Source organism: Aulonocara sp. 'chitande type north' Nkhata Bay, linkage group LG20, assembly GCF_057382095.1.
Source record: "Aulonocara sp. 'chitande type north' Nkhata Bay isolate Kocher_YH1m ecotype deep benthic linkage group LG20, A_spYH_male_GT1.1, whole genome shotgun sequence".
Lineage (NCBI taxonomy): Eukaryota > Metazoa > Chordata > Actinopteri > Cichliformes > Cichlidae > Aulonocara > Aulonocara sp. 'chitande type north' Nkhata Bay.
Genome location: NC_141363.1, coordinates 6509805 through 6531446, shown reverse-complemented (window position 1 = coordinate 6531446; position 21642 = coordinate 6509805). Strand labels below are relative to the sequence as shown.

Genomic DNA, 21642 nt, shown 5'->3' with positions numbered 1-21642 from the left:
AAAGTAAATAAGAATAAGAACCAGTTTAATGTGCCAGCACTTTAAGTAATTACTTTACCTGTGCTAATTGTGCCGCATATAATCAAAGTAACCCCAACGGATCCAGTGTGCGGTTATATGTGTAGCACAGAGACTAGAGTAAGAAGATGGAATGATTTTTTCCACATGTATGCACCTTGACAAAAGTGTATGTGGAAAATAAAAAGTCTCTTGACCACTATGAAAAAAAGTAAAATAAAAGACATCTCAAAAATACGTCTATCCAAAGGTCATCGTACAGAAATAGGGCAATATGAGCATAATATGAATGGGCTTTTCACTCACCCAAACTTTCCATAGCGACATTTTCTCCCATATACAAAGATAAAATGATGCCAACTCATGCCACACACAGGCAGAAGCTTTGGGGTCAGTTTCATGGATGCTTAACATCCTTCAGAGTTAAATGCGGTGCTTTCGGGGACCACGAGGAGGATAAGTGTGAGCTCAGAGGACAGATAACATGTTAGGGAAGATCATTTGAGGAAGACAGTGAGGTCAAATCTTGTGGTCTTTTTCTGTGTTTTCTAAACAGTTGTGAGCTTGTAATTCTCTGAGGAAAACTACTAGAAGATGATCAAGTACATCCAATTCCTTATAACTTTGCACTTGCCAGGAAGAATGAAACATGCAAATGTAAGCCCCCCCAGGAAGCAGGAATGCAATTAAGGTAAGCTAGCCTACTAGCAAGGTTAGTGCTGCTGGATCTGAAGTGCCAGATAGCACCCCCAACACAGCTTCCCTCAGGACTCTTACTCTGCCGGCTGTGCAATGAACCGGCGACCCTTACCACACACCTCCCTTCTCAACACAGCCACTGGTGATAAATTACCTAATCCTCCTATCCCTAGCTGTTTCTATTATACACCCTGAGCCTGTAAAGAACAGCTACAAGGAGAAAAAGGGGGTTGAGAGAACAGACAGCAAGAGGTGGGTGTGGAAAAAAAAAAAAGAATAGACTTATTGACAGCAACACAATGACAGTGGGAAGATGCACTGGGCAAACAAAAGCAGGAACTGGCAACCATAATCTTCAGTATCAAAAGGACATGTGTGCATGTCATTTTTGATGTTGAAAATCGGGGGCACTCAGAACCACTTAGCACTGCATTTGCAGATAATTGTGTCTGACAAAATACATCTTCTAAAAGATCCACAGATAGGGCTCAGCGTCTCGTGGTGTATCATTTCAGAAGCATTGGGAATGTCGTAAGAATGAGCAAACCAACAGTGTTTTTCTGCAGTCTTTAGGACGTTTAAAGAATATTCACACAGATGAACGTGATTCGTGCACATCACTCAGTCATCATTTCAGCTGAGCTGAGAAGCAGCAACCAAAGGACAATGACATCAGTGCTCAAACCCTCCCAGAGGAGTGCTTGTTGTCTCTCACGCTGGTACACACACTGCTATGGAAACTAGCAGGAATGTGAGCATGCATCAGGGTTAAAGGGATAACGCAAGGCACATACACACTGACAAAGAAACAGAAAGGCTACAGTGTCAGTCCACTGAAAACAAAGCTGACACATGACCAAACAGTTCCTGACCAGCTGTATACGACAGCCTGTGTTCAAATTTTCCCCTATTAAAAAGCACCACAGAGGTCAACTGAGGACCAAATGACTCACTGTCTTTGCTAAAGGAAAGTTCACCAACAGTGTTTTAATCTAAGAGTGCAGTACAGCAGGTCTATTACTGAGCTTGATTTCACAAGTGTCTGCGAGAGATGTGGTTTCATAGTAGAGTGCTGCCAAAGCCCGGATGGCACGCATCCTATCAGACCGCTCACTGTACCAGCTGACTGCTACGGAAAGAGCAAGAGTGTGAGAATGTGCGTGTGCCAGAAGTTAAAGGGACACGGCAGCCCATGGGCACACATTTAGCCACGCGTGCTTATGCAGTCAGCCATGCTTATGCATGTGCACAGAAACAAAAACTCCCATCTGTTTCCTATCTATATGTCAAACTGAGTAGATAAAACTTGGAAAAGGGCAAATAAAGCAGCTGCAACACACACACACACACACACACACAAACAGAAGGCAGCTTTCTCTATACACTGGGCAGCCATTCAAACAGCTCTCAGTAACAGTAACCAACAGCAACCCTAAAACCAGCCCCCTTTCCCTTCCTCCTCAAGAGACGCAGATCCATTGCCCGGTTAGGGGAGAGCCGACTGAACTAGCACACAGAGTGCCTGAGAGTAAAAAGAGGCTGTAACTTTACCCACTCTGTCCTTACTGAAGTGCAGCACTACCCCCGCCCCCCTCTCCTCTTAAAGGTTAAGGGGGTTAATTATTCAACATGAGAGGGGATTTTAAGGGAGAACTGAAAGTGGACACAAGTCAACATAAACCCCTCTTTTGTTCAATTCATCCGCTCTCTCACTGACTCTGAAATGCACTTATTCCCATGAGCAGAGGTATGAGTGGAGGCTTTTTTCACTCTTGGATGTCCTCCATGATAAGCCGCACACTCAAGACGCACACTGCAAGACTACACTCACACACAGCTGAATGAGAGCGCACTCATCCTTCTCCACATGTTCACAGCTTCTCGGCAAAAAGAACAAGAAGACACCGTCACTTCACTCCCAGCGTGGCTCTCTTACCATTGTGGTTGTGCTGCAGGGTCTCAAGCACGCTGGCAGAAGAGTCCGTCGCTCCCAGCTCGGCCAGTCTGCGGCTGGTGGCGCTCAGCTCTGACCGCAGGTTGGTCACCTCCTGGCTGGCTGACTGAATGGCCCCATCGATGCGCTGGGCAAGCTGCTTGTTGTCATCCATCATTTTCAGGATTTTTGCCTGAGGAAGAGAGGGGAATCCAGACAAGGTGTCATACTGACAAGTTGACCATTTCCTGGGAAGGAAGGTGCCCCCAAATAAATTCCTCCTTTTTTTTCCCCTGTTCTGATTGCTCCTTTTCCCTTTTTGTTTTATGAGAAAGCCAAGTTAAATCCTCAGAGCAGTTAGTCCTTTCCCTTAAAGAGAGGCGTCCGGCTCAGGGGAAATGTGTGTTTGCTGGAAGGAGTGTACGTTTCAGAGGCTGTGTGTGTGTGGTGAGAGTGTGTCAGTGTGCAAGCATGCCTGTGTGTGTGTCTCTGAGAGTTCGGTAACAGCATGAGTGTGTCTGTGTGTGCATTAGAGCGCCAGCACTGCCCCTGTGAAATGTGCTCCCCGCAGCTGACTGTTGAAAGGACACAGAGCATTGAGAGATGACAAGCGCCTTTTTAAATGGACTGTACCATTCGCAGAGAAAGGCGAGGGGGTGGGGGAGCACGCTAGGACACATAAGCACATGGAAAATCAGAGTCTCTCAACACAGCTGTTTTCAGGAGATATTGTCTGAGGTTCTGGGAATGCGTTCATTGCTGAACAAACTCGCAACAAATTTCTGTAATCCGGTGAAAAAGGACTAAATCGAAACACTGCAGCTTTTTCTCTTTCTAACTTTCTGCATGCAAATCCTGCACAGGACTTGTGGACAAAGGGAAGGAAATCATTAGTTTGACAAAGGAGCAGTTGTGTGGAGAAAACAATAATAGTTGTGCAAACAGGGCTTTTTTTTCACATTATCACAGCGAGGTATTCGTCCGGCAGACAAAGGCGTTTTTTGAAGCCCTGCTCTAATGTTTCAGGCTGAAGTTAAAGAGGAACATATTCATCCCTTCAAATGTGCTCTAACATTATCATAACACATTTTGATATCCATTGAGTCGACTCGGATATTATTATGATAGGAGTGTTCAGAGTAACTCAGTTAAGATTTGACATATTATTCTGTATAGCATTAAGCGGGGAGCTCTGAATGCAATCATAGGCTCCTTCCTGCCTATCCTTTAGGCTAAGAATGAGCTTTAGCCCAAGGCTGACTGCCACATGTGGAAATGTCCTACATGCTGTGTGACTAACTATGCAATACATACTTTTTTGTATCTGTATCCAAAATCTATGCTCTGCCTTCATAATTGTAATTCTTCTTGCTTCCTTCTTTCCTTTGCAGTGCCACAGAGGGGTATCTGCAGCGTGGCTGTGAAAACTGCTGCTTATATATTAGAAGTATTGCAAGACAACAACATTACTTTCAAAATGTAAAGTATACCCCAGAAACTGAACAGGAGACAGACTGATTGCGGAAGCTTTCTATATAGAAAAGCCTCACGACGAATCCGGTGCAGCCCATTTGTAAGTGAGCAGAGCTGACAGGGAATAAACATGTTTCTCAATAGTCATCGGATACAGGGCTTAAAGGATTACACTGCCTTTCTTTTTATTGTCACTGCACATGTAAGCATAGTTTGGACCCATTTCACATCATGCATTAGCTTGTTATTCTTGTACATGAATATGCAGTATTAAGTGAGCAGCTTATCTGAACCAGTATCAATAAACTAACAGTGAACACATGAAATCATCGCTCTAAAGTCAACTGAGTCAACTGTTTTGCGACTGCATCTTTCACAACTGTGACTTCAGTATAGTGATCAATATCATATTTTGATTCCCAACCATAAATGTGGGAATATCTGACTTTCTACACAATCTTTTTACTCATTAATGATAACTTCATTAGGGCTGCACCACACGCACGTCTTTCCAAAGATATCAGCCATCGCCAGTTTTTTGACTCTTCCTAATGCTGACACACCTCCAACTGTTTTGACAGCAAGCACTTATAATTAACCTCTCTGTATAGTCATCTTTTCCCTTTAGGACTGAGAAAACCTGCCTCAGTTGCCAACCTAGCACCCCAACTCCATCCTGCTATTTTTCAGATATAATCTGACATTGGTCTGCCAAAGCATGCCCACTCACTCAGCAGTACAGCTGTGTTGTTATTGTTTCCCAAGGTTGTATGAACTAAGACCCCAACCTATCCTGCATGTGGTAAACACAGATCAGCCACGGCACTGCACAAGCCTGGGTAGCGTGCAACTGCTGTGTACCGTAGCCTCAGGCGCTCTGCGAGTGTGTGGGCCAAATATTGAGTTGCACACGATTTGCTCAAGAAAAAAACCCCCAAAAACTTAACTGACCGCTTAGACTATGCAGGCGAGGAGATTTAGAAGAAAACACACACACACATCGTCCACCCGCTCATCCATCTGCAAGACACGAGTCACCCCTCCCTCTTAGTAAGTGAACATCATGCTGTTATTTATAGACGACCCTGCCGCCGCATATGATACATTAGTCACAGAGGAGGGCAGGCATAGACTCATACACACGCTCATTCTAACACACATTTTGCACCACTATGCCTTCTTACTTGAATATTGTATATTGTATATTGCATAGCTTTTTTTTTGTTATACGTAAAATTGTATTGTATTTATTTAAATTTTTACTTTTTAATTATTTTATTTGCATTTTTCTAATCACTAGGGTTTGAGAGTAACGCAATTTCTATTCTGTGTATGTCCTGTACATGTGGCAGAATTGACAAATAAAGTTGACTTGACTTGACTTGACTTGACATACACAGGGCAGCTAATAATCCCAAAGTCATCTGATGTTCATTAATGAAATTCAGCTCTTGTCAGGAGTGCTAAAAGTCAACTGGGCCCTTTTGGGTAATCAAGATGCCGCACTATCAAAGTCTTTGCATCTTTCTGTACAGTCCTTTACTGTTAGAGCAGCGGTCCCCAACCTTTTTTGCGCCACGGACCGGTTTATGCCCGACAATATTTTCACGGACCGGCCTTTAAGGTGTCGCGGATAAATACAACAAAAATAAAACTAGCACCGGTACCGAAAAAAAGAAGATTTATTCATAACACACGTGAAAAGACCCAGGAAAACCGAGTTAACGATAATAACGATAACAAAATAACGCTGAAAACCAATAAAAACCCTGAAAACCATACATTTCACACCTGAGCCTCTACTCTCGTGGCCCGGTACCAAACGACTCACGGACCGGTACCGGTCCGAGGCCCGGGGGTTGGGTACCGCTGCACTAGAGTATGTCTATAAAATATGCTTATACTATATGCAGGTATGCACATTAGGGATGGTCAGGCTTTTCAATTTTTCAAATAAACATTAAATTGAATATAGTTTTAAAATTTTTACTACAATTTGTATGTGTTACATTATGTATTTCTTACTACCAGCGCTCGGTAGTAGGTTCTGTGCTGTTACCACCAGAAGATGGCAGTAATCCAACTATAGGCTATGTAAGAAAAACGTGTTGCTAGACTAGTAAAATGCGGCTGACGCAGTGAGATTCCACGCTAATGTACTAAGAAGACAGACCCCTTGGGTTTAAGGGCTTTACAAATGCAATGTAATGTAAATGTCATGTTTTATCTGGCAAAGTCTGTTATTATGTTTTTACAATGTCTTATTCATGGAGCCATATAAACATGAAAATACAAGTTACATGTGACTTTGGATTCTGCCATGCATTAATAAAGCGGTATTTCCATTTTCCCTCAAAAAATAGCCTACAGCAATAAGGGGTCTTGGAAAGAATTGGAAAGTAGTTTTCTAACTGAACTGTGGGAAGAGTGTGGATGAGCTGATTACAGTGGGTTTTTCTTTTTCTTATAGAAGCCAGTCTTGCCTCCGCCTTTCCAGTTATTTCAGGCTGTCAAAAATAAGCTCCTCTATAAACAGGTGGGATAATTTTTATTTTCATGGGCTTTGGGACATAAAAACACTAAGGATAAAATCACCAGTTGCTTCAAAATAAGGTTGAATGGTTTTGGGGGTTCTTTACACTTCCCTGCAGGCTATGTACAAGGTTTTGTGACAATGCAGTCATGTTTATCAGAGCCAGAATGATACAGGATTTTTAAAACCGATGCTAATATTTGGTCATTTAAAATGCGATATTTTGTTGTCTGTTGGGTTTATCGCTACGTTTTTTTTCTTTCAGATGCATGAAAAATACTCAGATTACCCTAACTTTGTTATTTGCACTTATTTACGCTTTGCCTGACTCTGCTTGGATTAGCTGATTGTTGTTTGTGGCTTTTTGCTAACAGGGAAAGTTGCAGAGTGCTCTCTGGTGGATAAAGTGTGCAACGTCAACACTCGAAACATGGCTGGAAGTTATCGGCAGTTAAAAATGCTATCAATAATCTTTCAAATAGCTAACATCAGCCAATAAATCATTTGTGTTTTCTATTCCGCCAGAGCACCAGAAACATTTGCATTAGCCAGGAAAGCAGTGTGTCGACTTACACATGTCTGCACTTTAACAAGTAGATACTGAACACATGCTAACACACAGTTGAAACTGTCATGTATCTTGACGTGCATCACTGCAAACAACAGTATCGGTTTTCCTGTTTAGCTATTGATTAGCTCCTTGGTGGTGCAGGCCGAACCACCACCATTTTTTGGTATCTGGGAATTCTTCCATTGATTTCTAGTCAGGATTTGTTGAGCGTGACATCTCTTGTCATTACCTGAATAAATCTACCATTTTCCTGCTTGTTATGTTTGTTTTCTTTGTTTATTTTTTGCGTAACCAATTAAAACACATATCCTCATGTTCCAAACATGAACATATGAATTTGTGTGTCCCATACACGGGCCATCGTTTCAGTTTCTTTCTTTGTGTCTTGAATGTGTCTGCTGGTCACTGCAGTGAATAGGGACCAAGTGTATCAGTAATTAGTGGGTGTGCTTTGAGTTAGGATTACCATATGAATGGTGACAGTAGGGAGTGGGATCAGTGCTATATAACCACTCATCACTGTGCTGCAGCACCCTGTAGACATTTTACAGGCAAGTCACTGGAATCAAAAGTCATAAAAAAAAGTTTCAGGACAGAAATCTGTATGCAGTAGTTTTTTAAGCCTCCATGATTACATTTTTTTACTTACATGGGCAAGATTTTGTTGTTGGGCAATAACAGCCAAAACTTACAAGCTTTCTCTAGCATGGTATTTGTTGCCTGGCAACAACAGGAACCAAATTCAGCTGTGCTAACAAAATAAACTAAAGAAAATTCCTACATCTGTTACAACTTTTGACAGTGTTTGCTTATGAATTGTTTTAAGTGAGTTTCCTAGCCTCTGTTCTCAACTAAAAAGCATTATGTTAGGAAAAAAAACACTGAACAAGTCTAAGTACATCTCAAAGAAAAAGACAGCTATTTTGCTAGAAATTAAATTTTACACTATTCTTTTGTTTGCCCTCACTCTAGCATAGCAAATGCATTAACTCTGCTTTCTAAATCAACTCCTAAATAGGCGCAAATGATAGGATATAAGAGAGTGTTTATAAATTTGGTATAAATCATTTTTCCTTTGACTTGGTGAAGCTCACAGTGGTATGTGCAAATGAAAATTTTCTATATGCCTGTCTTTTTTATAGACCTGTCAATCAGACAACATTCAAAGAGGGTTTTTTTTTTTCCTGTATTGCCTCATATAATTGCTAAAAGATTCAGCCAGGCATTCAGAGACTGAGAGGCGTTATTTTATTATTTCTATAACACTAAGACAAGTGCTGCTAATCACTGGGTGTGCCCAAAGGGAAGTTTTTACAAAAGACACACAGACTACTAATCTATATGCAAGTGTTCACTCACAGTCTTTGTTGGTCTGATAGCAAAGGGATATGTGAATAGACATTTCTTGTAATCCGAGCATGACACCATTCCAAATCTTGTAACCTCCAGAAAGGAGGGTGTTCTATATTTTATAGTACTTTGTGCTTTCAGGAGTTTGCCTCTAAGTCAGGGACCATTGCTTTACCGATAATCTAAAAACAACGTATAGATACCTGCACCACAATCTGTGCTTACTGCCTATGCCCCTGCAATGCAGAACTTATGGGCTGCACCAAAATCACCTGCCTATTGATAGCATCTGGAAAGGCCAGCCAATGAGGTGGAAAAGGTGCTGTAATGCAGGGCCAGGCTGATGTGAATTCCTGCATTTGTGGGGGTTTTTTCAGGCAAAAGGAAATGGTTTAATGTCCCCAAAGGAGTAGGGAAATTGAGTTTTTGTAGCTGAACGCTATCTTCATGCCTTATCAAGATCATCTTATCGCAGGGGAAGGGGGGACTGGACTTAGCAGGGAAAGTGTTACCTCTCCTGAGTCAGATCACACGGGACACACAAAGTAACAAACACACACTGTGGTGGAAAAGTGGAGGATCACGCTGAGGAAAAGACGACGCACAGAGAGACATACACTGACAGAGCTGTTACCCAGTGAGACCTCAATATGATTCAAGAGTGTGTGCACTAATTATAACTAATTTAGTGCAGAAAATCTTACATCTTGCTACAGACACAACAGACTACACAAAGGAAGGAAAACAAACGTCTAAAATTCCAAAACTTACTTAATGTTTGGAGTTTTTTTATTCAGCACCACTTTGTAGCATGCCACTATAGAGACATTTTATCTGCTGGGTTGCGATTTCATGGAATGCGCATTTGACTAAATGTTTTAGCGTAGGTTTAGTTGGGGCAGCGTACAGAACTGAGCTCAGCCAGCAAATCTCAGTGTCAGCCTACAGTACATCAGCTGATGGCTCAGCTGATTCCCTTCGTATTTGCAAATCTAATGTGCAGCGTGTTTTTTAAGCTGCTTCAGATTCTTTGCTCACCCACCTCCGCCCTTCATGCTTTTCATGCTAATTCCCAATTTACTTGATGTCGTGTCCACCATGATTGATGCCTGCTCTGTTCTGTGAAGCCGGTCTCGCTGCCGCTGCTGTAGCAGGGCAGGAGGTCCCAAAACAGAGCCATGTTGCAAATATAATTTACTGCAGGTGGAATAACAATCTTATTGTGACTAAACCTTCTACTCTGCTACAGTTTACTGATTGTTTACAGCTCTCCACAATGGAGCCACTCAATTTTGTGACCTAAGGAGAGCAGACCACCTCCCTAAGCATCGGTGTTTCATCTGAACAGAATTCACAACTCGAATATAAAATGCTTAATATATATATATATATATATATATATATATATATATATATATATATATATATATATATATATATATACACACAACTTCATCTGTTATGGAAGATAAGACAAACTCTGACAGTGATCGGGTCTTAATGATTTGATTACTGCATGATGCCTTGCTGCTTTGTGCCAACTTTTCTTTAAAAGCACATTGATCCAGTTATGAGCCATCTTTCAATACAAAATAGAAATCGCACAATCTCAGGTGTGCATAAAGCATCATTACTTCAAAAACAGGCAAAGTTACTGCGTGATATAGGAGGTGGTGTAAGCTCATTACACAGGAGTGGGTGTAATCTAGACAAAGAACAGACGCGAGCATTCTGAAAACACAGAATTATGTTCACTGTGCTGTTTATTCTCAACCCCGAGTGTCCTTTACTATTCAAACTATGTGAAAATGGATATGACAGAGCAGCTGGAGGATAGGAACAGACGACTCTCAGTGCAGCGGTAGCTTTCTCTCTAACCCCAAGAGATTAGCCGGACAGTTGTATAACTGAAAGGTCATAGGTTTGATTCCCACAGGTATTAGTCTGAGCAGGTGAGCCGGTCAGTGTGGGCACTTTCATGATGTTATGAATAGGTGTAACGACATCTCAAAGAAAACGGCAGTCTGGTTTGGTAACCTATTTTCCCTCGAGTCGTTTTTACAGTGTAGGAGATGAAAAAGAGGTACGACACAAAAGTAGAAATTAAGCAAGGGCCCTCTTCCACCAGTCAGGAGCGGTTTCAAAAGATAATTATATACAGTTTGCATTTGAAGAAAAATTAGCGAATAACAAATTATAAAGGGAAAAAATTAAATAGACCACAGCTAACCAAATGAATCAGAACAAGACCATTAGGAAGGTAAAGGAAAAGTCACTAATTGGCTCTTAATTCAATCAACATTAATCAAAAGCTCGCTTATACATCACGTATTACAAGACAGGTATAAATGAGAATGAATAAGTTCACTTTTGAAAAGGATGAATCGTTTTGAAGACGGCAGCTTCAGCGTAATTAATTCGTGTAAGTGCATTAAACTAGGATTAGAACTTGAGGGGCTCTCAGGTGCATGCTGGCCAAAGCCAGTGATCCCACTCCCAGGCTCCACCTCTCCAGCTGCTTCGTGGAATTCACCCACCTAGGGAGTTTTTAGGTAATCATGCCTCGATAAAGGAAAATGTCACACATATTAGAAAAGTGAATAGAGAGAATTCTACCACAAATAGACCATACAGAGTTGGATATAGAGGCAGAGAAGAAGAGTTCGTGACTGTATGATTTTGTATTCATTTGGTATTATCAGCATCGTTTCCAGTATTTATAGTGTTCCAAAAAGCTTCAGATCTTTAAAGAGTAAAACAGTTTTCTGCAGTTGGTAATTTGGCTGAGGGAAAAATAAAAGGTTACTCTGAGCTTCAGAAATTTGTTGCAGGGATGGGAGAACTGCCAGCAAAGTCTCTCCAGTCACAATCCATCATGAAGTCACCTCCATCAAGACTTTATGGTAGAGCAGGTAGGACGAGACCAGTCAATTTGACAGGCACCCTTGGACTCCTCCAAATGGCATTTAAAAGACTTATGAGGATAAAAAAATAATTCTATAGTGTGAGGAACTATGTCTCGCTCACTATGTTTGGCAAACACAAAGCACTTCTCATCATCTGGCTATAACAGCATCCTAAAAGTGATGCATGATGGTACTGGGGTCATCTCAGAAGCAGGGTGAGAACAGAAGTCTTAACAGAAAATCAGGTCCAGAGCGCAGGGACCTGTAGCTCGGCTCATGACTTACCTTTCATCACAATAACACAACAGCAATTTTATCTGTATTAAATCAATGTTTGCAAAAAACATACTGTTTCATTTCACCGCATATGATTACTCAGCCAAATTCACAACTACAAAAAAATCGATATTTCTTTAATCTGTAATTCTTTAAAGAGTCTGCAGCCAGAATCATCTCCGTGAGGCAGGCGACTCGTGTCAAACAAAGCTACCGGTGCTGTGTGGATATCGATGCCTCTGCCGTCCTTGCCACCATCAGCACTGCGTGTACTGCCAGCTAAGGAATAAAATACACAAATACAGCCGGGTAAACACAGTTTGTTGACACATACAGATAAGTTTCCCACTCTGTCTGACAAGAGGTTTGAGGTGAGGAAGAGTGTTACTGGAATAATTCGCATTTCATCCCAACTCTCCCAGTTTCTCTAATCTCTTGTTCTATTCACACTAAGCTCCTGTTCATATTTTCCTGCCTCCACATGGTCACTGACAGTGTGAGGCACATCCAGATAGCAAAGGAAAAGAGATATTTTTTTCTGGGAAAGCCATAAGTAAGCCGGCTCTGTGGTTAAAGCTCTGGGGCTAATCTCCGACACAAACAGGTCTATGGGCTTTGATGAGAATTAAGATACACGTTCCTTTGAGGTGAGACAAGAGAACAAAGATGCCACACTGGGTTTTTGGCAAAGGATATATATATATACACATATATATCCCCTTTTTATTTTACTACTATCTACTGAAGGCTGTGTTTGTGTTAGGAGTGGCTGAAGGAGATTTTTTGCCAAAGCTATCAAATTAAACCAAATATATGTTATGAAGTATGTTATTATTATTATTATTTGATATTTTTTAAAGCATTTTAAAAGTCTTTTTGAGCCTCATCTCCGTTGCCTTTTATTCAATCATGAAAGTGGAAAAATCTGGTCTTTTAATCTTAATGAAACACCTTCCAAAGGTGAACCTGGCAATGGTGCACTATTGAGTGAAATATTGAATAATAAGCCTGCTACTGGCAGGGACTCACTTTTGATCATGTTCAACGGGGTAGGAAGGTGAGGGCTTAACTGGCTTTTAATAACATACTAACTACTCATTTTTGTGCTGTCTAAGAAATGTTTTGGAGCCTAATTTTCAGATTCCTTTCTTTCATTTGTGTGATGTGATGACTACTTTGTGTTGTTCAAAGGACTGGAAACATTTACTGTAGCCAAACAGAGTCAAATTCTAGCTTAATTCTAGGTTTTGTCACATCACAGACAGAAAAAAAATCAGGAGAAAAAACATACATTTAAAATGCATTTCATGACAGCCAGAAAAATCACTCCTGATCAGCGTCAGTGGCTGCTGACTTGAGCTCACAGATGGTCAATTTTTCTTGCTAAAGGGAACGCGTGGCGTCACTTGTGATGCTGTTAATGTTCTGTGAACTAAAATGCCAGGATGAGCGTTCAGTAGTTAATTGTAACTGTTTATATGTCAACATGTAGGTCCGCCTCAGTGTGCGCAATGGAGAATAATTGCATGTTTCAGGCTGAGGGGCAGCTCTTGTTTCTTCTGTTTAGTATGCAGCATCTGTCGTCCCTGTGACGAGGACTGAGAGAAGCACTGTTCAGGTGCTCTGTGGTGTGGGGAGGGGGGCCGCGGTTGATGACGGCTGGCTTGATGCATCCTTTCAAAACCATTTCCCCTCTAAGGCACAGCACATGGACGTCAAGCTTTTCTACGCTTCGACAAGAATGATGGCAAATAAATAAATAACACAAATATTCAAAGAGATTTTATACTAGCAAAACACTTGATTGGCGTTTGGAGTTTTATAGATATATAGCACCTCTCAAAATGAAACAAGAAAATAATACTTTTAACTTCTGAGGAATTTAATCTGATTTATATGCTGTTAGTGTTTGTTTTGATTTGTGTACTTAATGTAGCAGATTTGTAATTACCAAATAAAACACCAATAGAAAATCATTTTCGTTTTTTGAGGCGTCAGAGCCCTCTACATTTGTTTTGTCCTTGGAAATTTGGCACGACAGATTAACTTCGCTGTAATTTGATCGGCGTATTATCTGTATGGGAGAGGAATATAAATAGTTCATCATTTAACTTCCTCCAGCAGAGTCTGGGCTTAAAGCAGAAGGTGGGCCAAATATATTAGATACTGCTTTGCAACATCTGCGATTTCAGCACCCCATATATTACCATTAGTCCATTAATCTGTGTACTTACATGAAACAGCATAACCTACTTAGCACAGAGGACAAACGACTACTCGTTCCCCTAAGTTTTTATAGTCTGGTCATTTGCTATAACTGCACATAGGACAACTAACACAGGAATGACTCAGCGAGGGTTGGAGCTAGCTCCAATAACATGTAAAACACATGTAAGTACATTGTATTTTATGGCACATAAAATACAATTTATTGTATTTTCACTTCAATTTGAAGCCATGATCAGTCTTCATCATGGCTATTTTCATCAATAGATTGTTTAACTTGGAAGGAACAGTGCAAAATTCAGTGAAACAGAATTGGCCGAGTGCTAGTGCCGAGTATAAACAACCTGAAAAATACAGCACCAAGCAATCATCACTTTTTCACTGACTTCATTCAAACTCTGAGGCTTTTCTAAACACAACAAAGCGTCCTGAGTTTCTCATGTTTGTGTCTGTGCAATCCCACTTCCACACTGCTCCACAGAGAAAGCAGACTGGTCAAAGGCTGTATTTCTGAACTGCGGTATCCAGTGTATGATGAGCCAGTGATCCACAAAATAGTAAGGACAGGGGCCGCGTGCCTTCAAATTATTCGAGTTATACTAAACACTGCTGATGACCCAGCTCCATTTTACGCTGCAATGACAGTCTACTGTGCTCTGAGCACTTTTAAATCAAAGGTGACCTACAGCTCGTAACACACAAAGCTGCCGCTTCTGCTCAGCTGATCATGCTTCTGTGTAGGCAGCACTGTAAGCTGCTGCGTGCACATCGTTTATGGGTTAAGATGCCTCACTCTCTCACACTGCTGCTTAGTTGCATTTGCCTGTTTGTAGTCACACTTCTAATATCTCATGTAAGCTGATCACGTCATGGTAGTTCAAGTCACATTTATACAGCTATAAATGTAAGACTGTAAGATTTATTACAGTAAATCAGCATCTACAACTGCAATATGCTGCTAAAATTTAGGGCATGTTAAAAAAACGTAGTTTATACTGTATTATATGTCATATTTTCCCAAAAAAGCTGGAGGTGGTAACTGGAGAGAAGGGGATGGATGGATGGATGGATGGATGGATGGATGGATGGATGGATGGATGGATGGAGTTCTTTAGGTTATTGCTGAGGTGTAGGGTTGACCTACCGCTCATTCTCCCATATTTTAGAACCAGACTCAGTAACATTTCTTCAAAATGGATTATTGCTCCACCATGCAAACACACACCATAAGCTAAATTTTATTCGAAAATAATAAGATGATGACGGTTAATTGTTTATTTCACCTACAAAATTCCTACATGCTCAGCTCAGTGCTCAGTGAGTTAATCAAGTGGCACATTCCAAACTTGATTTTGGAGATGAATGCAATTCATATCATTGCCTAATGATGTTTATTCATTTGCAGAATTAAATAGACTCTCGTTGTCACAGTGCAGATTCAAATATCTGTACCAGATATGAAATGCGGGCCTGAACTTGAAATCCCGTATATGTATCAGATTAATACAGATGTTTTGCTGATGACACCTCTGCCTGTGAAGGTTACTCGCATATGTATCCTCTTCATATTTGAAAATACGTCCTCCTGTCTACGCGGTGCAGGATAAAAGGTCATCTATGCTTGACCCCAAGCTGTCGGAGCGGCACACTGGGTCGACAAATGGCTTTGGAAATAAAGTGAAGAAAGCAGCTGCATTAATGGAGCGGTGAAGTGTGAGCTTAAAAGCACGATTTTTAAAAAGAAAACTCTTGCAGAGACTAATCTGTGTTTTGCCAATGAAGACATGAAGAATCAGTGTTTGATGATGCCTCGCAGCTGCTACAGTACCAATCCAAAGTTCTGCTTGGTGGGATTGGTTTGCTGCCAGTGTATATAAATATGATTTTAAAAGAGGGTGAGGAGCTCACAGTCAGCATTCTGTGAACTCCCCCCCCCCAAACTGGTACCTCAGGAAAAAAATAAAAATAAAAAACTAGACTCTATATGTATGTGTGTATGTGTGTGTTTACCCAGCATTACCAATAATAAACTTGACTACTTAGCTATACTCCATGTATCGTGTTGAACAATCTGCTCCTTAGTCCAATCATCCTGTACCTGCACCCACTAAAGTAGCACTAGCCACATTCCATAATACATATTGGGTATCCCAATCAAACAACAACAAAAAAAAGACAAACACAATGGCGGTCTCCCACTAGCACTGTTGAAAAAGACACACGCATCAGGGAGTTTATTTCTCACTTCGAGCATGAAGGGAAACGAATGTAGATTATACCAGCGGGAGAGCCTTGTTCACATACAACAATAAAGGATTTATCCTACAAAAGTTAGCGCGCAAAAGTGGCTAGATATCAGCTGAACACATAAAAAAGTATTAAGTTGTAACATCCCTATGTTTCTACTGCTCTTTCCTACTGTGTGTGAAAATTATACATGAAAATGGCTCACTTGCCTGTCCTCCACTTTATAGCTTGCCCTCGCTGAGCAAAACAGACTCTTTCACCAACTAACCAAAACATAAACTACAATCTGTGTAAACCCAGTTATATTGAGATTTATTGAAAATTAGAAAGATACTCTTTATGTTTCCTCATCTACTGTGGCAACTCCCCACACGCACGTTCACTTAGAATAGTCCAAACGTGCAAAGATGAACCTGTGTGTGGATGTGGCTGCAAACACCTAGACACGCCGGTGTTGCAAATGCTTGGTACACGCACTGGATGCATGTTACTGTAGCAGGACAGATTCAATTTAATATGATCTATAACACTGATACTATTAATTGACTGCATTATTGGAAAAACAAGGTAAACGTCGTCTTGCATACGATCCCTCTGACCACCCTCGATCCCCGAGGCCATCCTGCATCAGCACAAACCTATTTCTAATCATTATTTTTTAATAGCAAAAGTTTCAGTTGACTTAATTTGACCTCTATTGTCAAATAACTGTGATAAACACGGCAGCTACTGTGATAAACACGGCAGCTACCGTGCATGACTCCCACAATTCTACTTAAATTACACCAGCGATACAAGACTCACAGGTGGACCTCAAAGGCACACAAGTGATCCATCTGGACGAGAGGTCTGGAGGAGGAATTACCATGATTTATGGCCTTGCTCACTGTTATTTACTACTTGTGTCAAAAGCAGCCAGATAGGAGGTGCCTCGTGGGAGCATCCCAGTGAGGACAGAAGAAAATCAAAGATAGATAAAGTGTAATTATTCAGGGGGTGGAAGACAAAGAGACTAAAAAGGAAGAGTACTGAAATCCTACCTTTTGTCAAATAAAGTGTGTCCATAACTAAACACAAAGGTTCAATAAACTCAGTTAGAGGCAGCAAAGAAACAGTGGAACAAAGATGCATTTCAAACGTCCTTTTTTGACAGCGGGATATAAACTTGAATAAGAAAGAAGAAACAATGTGTGTGACGCATTCACCCTTTTTTCAGTTTCTCCAAAAAGGGAGAGGAAATAATCGAGGAAGTGTGCTCTGCAGGGTTCAGTCAAGTGAATGATCAATATTCAGCAACACTCCTCTGTGATGAGTCATTCAACTAATGATACAGGCTGGATCAATGGTCTGCTGCTGAAAAATTCCAGCTATTTTTATTCTGAACTTAAAGCACACTCTCGACAAACATAATGAATGTTTCATGATGTAGCACCTATTATGAGAACACCATCTTACTGTGTCATTCTCCTCCTTTTCTGTTAAAACTTGGGAAATTTGTCTAGATCATTTAAAGGGCTTAGGCAGAATCTCATAGTTCACGGTGAATCACAAGGCAGAAATAGTAAATAATGTTCGTGTCAAGAGCAAAGCTGTGGCCGGGGACACTTTGATATCTCCTTTGTCATCATCTAATGCGTTCTCATTTATTTTTTCTCTTAAATCTAATCTATCTCGCTATTATTTTCCATCTTGAATTAATTCCATTTGCATCACAACGTCTTAGAAAGCCATAAAAACATGTCATAAAATCTGTAAAGGTAGATTAGAACTGATTTCATTAAAGGCCAAAGAGCTTCAATTTCATCCTTGCAGTAACTGAGCAGTAAGGAGCACGTAATCAAAAGACAAGCAGGTTCTTCCATTATATCGCCGCTGTTTACATACTGTGATCATCTGACCTTTTCAAACAGACCCACGGCACGGCAAACACATGGAGGAATTCAGACGCAGAAACTATGACCTTTTTTTAATTTGGCAGGCGCTCGGTCTGATAGTGAAGTTATCAGACCTTTCCATCAAAATTGAATCGACATCAGTTAAACATGGCCGGCCATTCTATCGCTCTCCTCGTCATAGCCGGGTAATGGACCCCAGCAGAACCCTGAATAGATCATGCAAATTTTACCTTAGCCCCGGTCATTTCCATTTCCTCCAGTTAATTAATGCACTAAACATATTAAATTTGTCTTTGAGTACTAATTGAAAAATGTCAATCATTTTCCTGAACAATTCGCCTGTTCGTGATTGGAGTATGACTAATTTCTTATAGAGTGTCTGGAATTGAAATGTAAATTACTGAGAGCCATTAATATCCATATGCAAACCCAATGGAGACTCCCGGCTCACCCTTATTTGATAATGAATGGCAGTGTCTACACTGAGAGGCCACACTGCAGCTAAAGGATGAGCGCCGATTCTGCAGTGCTGCCATGCATTACCCCCCCTCATCACCACCACTTCCTTATCTAGTGCACAGAGTCAGGCTCTCTATGGATTTCTCATTCATTCTTTAAATCACACACATTTTAAAACACAATTAGAATGTGACTAAAAAAACAGTCATATCAACATATTGATCGATATACTTTTACTTATTGATCTCTCTTTCTATAATAATCCACAATCGATGCATTACCAAACAGCCCAAATAATAATACTAAATATAATAATATGAACTATTATTATTATTATTTTATTAAGTGTTTTTACAATACAACATGCAAAACTATTTATCCCACGTTTGGGATTTACACAGACGATATAACTCAAGGCCTTAGGCTAATTTTTATGTGCAGTCCTCCTTTTATTTTCTCTTGTGACACCAAAAAGTACCCAGTAAATATTGGAGGCGAGGGCAAAAAATATTACTCTTAAAAAAAAAAGAGTAAAAAGAATGGCAAAGGTACTTCTGATTAACACTCCTATGAGAGATCTTCTCTGAGCTTTTCTAAAGGAGAGCTCTAGTGCTATGGATGCAGCAGTCCAAAACAGGGTTGCTTTATAAAGTATGAGTTAACAGAAAAATTGTTTAAATCCAATCTGTGACTGTTACTAAATGGTAAATGGACTGGTACTTATATAGCACCTTTCTACTCATTTTAAGCACTCAAGGCACTTTCTACTGTAAGTCTCATTGGTAAATCGCCTGTATTTGTATAGCGCTTTTACTAGTCCCTAAGGACCCCAAAGCCAGTCATCCACCCATTCACACACGCATTCACACACTGGGGCGCACTGACAGAGGCGAGGCTGCCGGACACTGGCGCCACCGGGCCCTCTGACCACCACCAGTAGGCAACGGGTGAAGTGTCTTGCCCAAGGACACACCGACCAAGACTGTCTAAGCCGGGGCTCGAACCGGCAACCTTCTGATTACAAAGCGAACTTTAACAGTTACACAGCTCAGAGTTCAGTTTCTTGCCTAAGGATAGTGCAACACATGGACTGTAGGAGGCAAGGATCAATCCACCCAACCTTTTAAGTAGTAGACAAAACACTCTACCACTTGAGCCACCGCTACCACAGCTTCCTTTCTCCAAGCAGGAGCAGAATCCCCAACTCTGACATCTCTTCTTGTCTTTCTTTCAGCTTGTAAAGAGCTGTACTTTTATCATGATCCCTAGGATTGATCATGCTTTTGAGCTTGTATCCTTACATAGCTCATATATCTGGGTTTCTGTTTTTCTGAATTCTAGTATTTGCAGTTTTAATTCTGGATCTTGCTGGATCTTTATTTGGTATATTTTGGGTCCCTACAACGGCTTCATTATTCTTGTAATACTTTACAGTTTTGTGATATTGGTACCTCCTGTCTTCAGGTTGTTATCATTCCTGCCTCCCCAGTATTTCTCTGCATTATATTCAGTGTGAGTTTCCTTGTCTTTGTACTCAGCTAGGTTCAGTCTTGTTTTACTTTCTGACTGAGAACCTTCACAGACATTTTACTTTGAAAGTTAGTTGTCTCTTGTAACTTGCTTTGAATTATAATTCCTGCCTGTGATTGACTTCATTACTTTCACCATGTCTCATTTCCCTCCTGTTCCCAATTGCTAACCTGACAACTTCCTTCACTATAATGAAAGGAATAATATATGTTGTTTCGAACAAGTTATATTTTGAGATCCATATTTCTTCCTTTGTCATTTCTTTCTCATATTATTGCAAGCAGGATGATGGTCATATCCACTGACACTGTCCTCAAAGTCTTTTAGGACACTGAACATACACACAAAGGCATACATACTATACTCGACTGGGCAGGGTTTTGGGTTACCTTAATTAACCCTACTAATTAATCTTAATTAGCCTTCAGAGTGATTACTACAACAGCAGTGCATGGTTATATATAGTGACTGCATTCTATGCTTAAAGACAGAGGATCTTCAGCATATTACAAACAAAATGTAGGAAGTTGCAATGATAAAAATCCAGGAAAACAAATAAATAGTCTAATAGCTTGCCAAACAGATATATAGGCCAGCAGGCAGATACCAATATTACAGAGATTGATCTAGCAACTGTGATATAGTAAACTGCATGCTTGCTTCAGGATATTGCTCTCACTGCTCAGAGCGGAGGTCTCGCTGCTGCTGCTACTGCTGCTGCTGCGGCACAGATAGATACGAGCCATCTGCAGCAGCTTTCAGCATGGTAACGCGTCCCCATCACACAAAAGATCCAATAACTCATGCCAGATCGTCAGATGCTACACAATATTACCTTGATCCAAAAGTGTTCCCCCAGGAGCGACACTCAATCAAACTAACTTGTCTTTTGCCATCCAAATCATGTCCTACTAATAATGTTACACACTCAAACAGGCTTACAGGATTACAACAGTCTCTGGAACCTAGAATCTGTGCTAAAAACAAACATGAAAAGGACCTGCAAGAAGATTATTTCAGCGTATATGTATGAGGCACTTATCATGTAAAAGCAAGAGCATTTGAGCAAAGAAACCTCCGGCTTTTATTTTAAGCATTTTATTTTATTTTACATTTTTACAGAATATTCATAAAGGCAGCTTTAATGAAGCACATGTGATGATGCATTTAGCAATTTTCGATCGCCCCACTTCACCGTACCACCTCCCTCTGAATACATACGAGTGACGTGAATAATGTCCACTTATCCAAGGGAGGCAGCTGTTAACTATCGATAATGCAACGGGCATTCGTTTAGCAGTTCGAATGTGCTGGTGTGTGTTTTGAGTTTTCCGTTCCCAATTACAGATAGCAGCCGTGCTTGTTTGACTGACGCTAAATGACCCAGGGGAAGAGGACACAATTGCTCGCTGAGAAAGTGAGAGTCATTTGTTCTAATTTAATATTTATCTATTGAGAGAGGCTGAGTTATCAGAAGGAGCTAAATTGAAAGACACCCAACCGTGCCCAGACAGAGTCAGCGAAAA

At 40.7% G+C, this 21642-nt stretch overlaps 1 protein-coding gene across 6 annotated transcripts in view; it reads right to left on the bottom strand.

The window, feature by feature from the left end:
• Window positions 1–21642, bottom strand: part of kazna (kazrin, periplakin interacting protein a) — a 196269-nt gene that overhangs the window by 131328 nt on the left and 43299 nt on the right. For all 6 annotated transcript variants that reach the window (XM_086278819.1, XM_086278818.1, XM_086278821.1 and 3 more), the window contains one exon: window positions 2654–2843. In XM_086278819.1, coding sequence (XP_086134945.1) covers window positions 2654–2843 — 190 coding nt within the window. The remainder of the gene's footprint in view (window positions 1–2653; window positions 2844–21642) is intronic.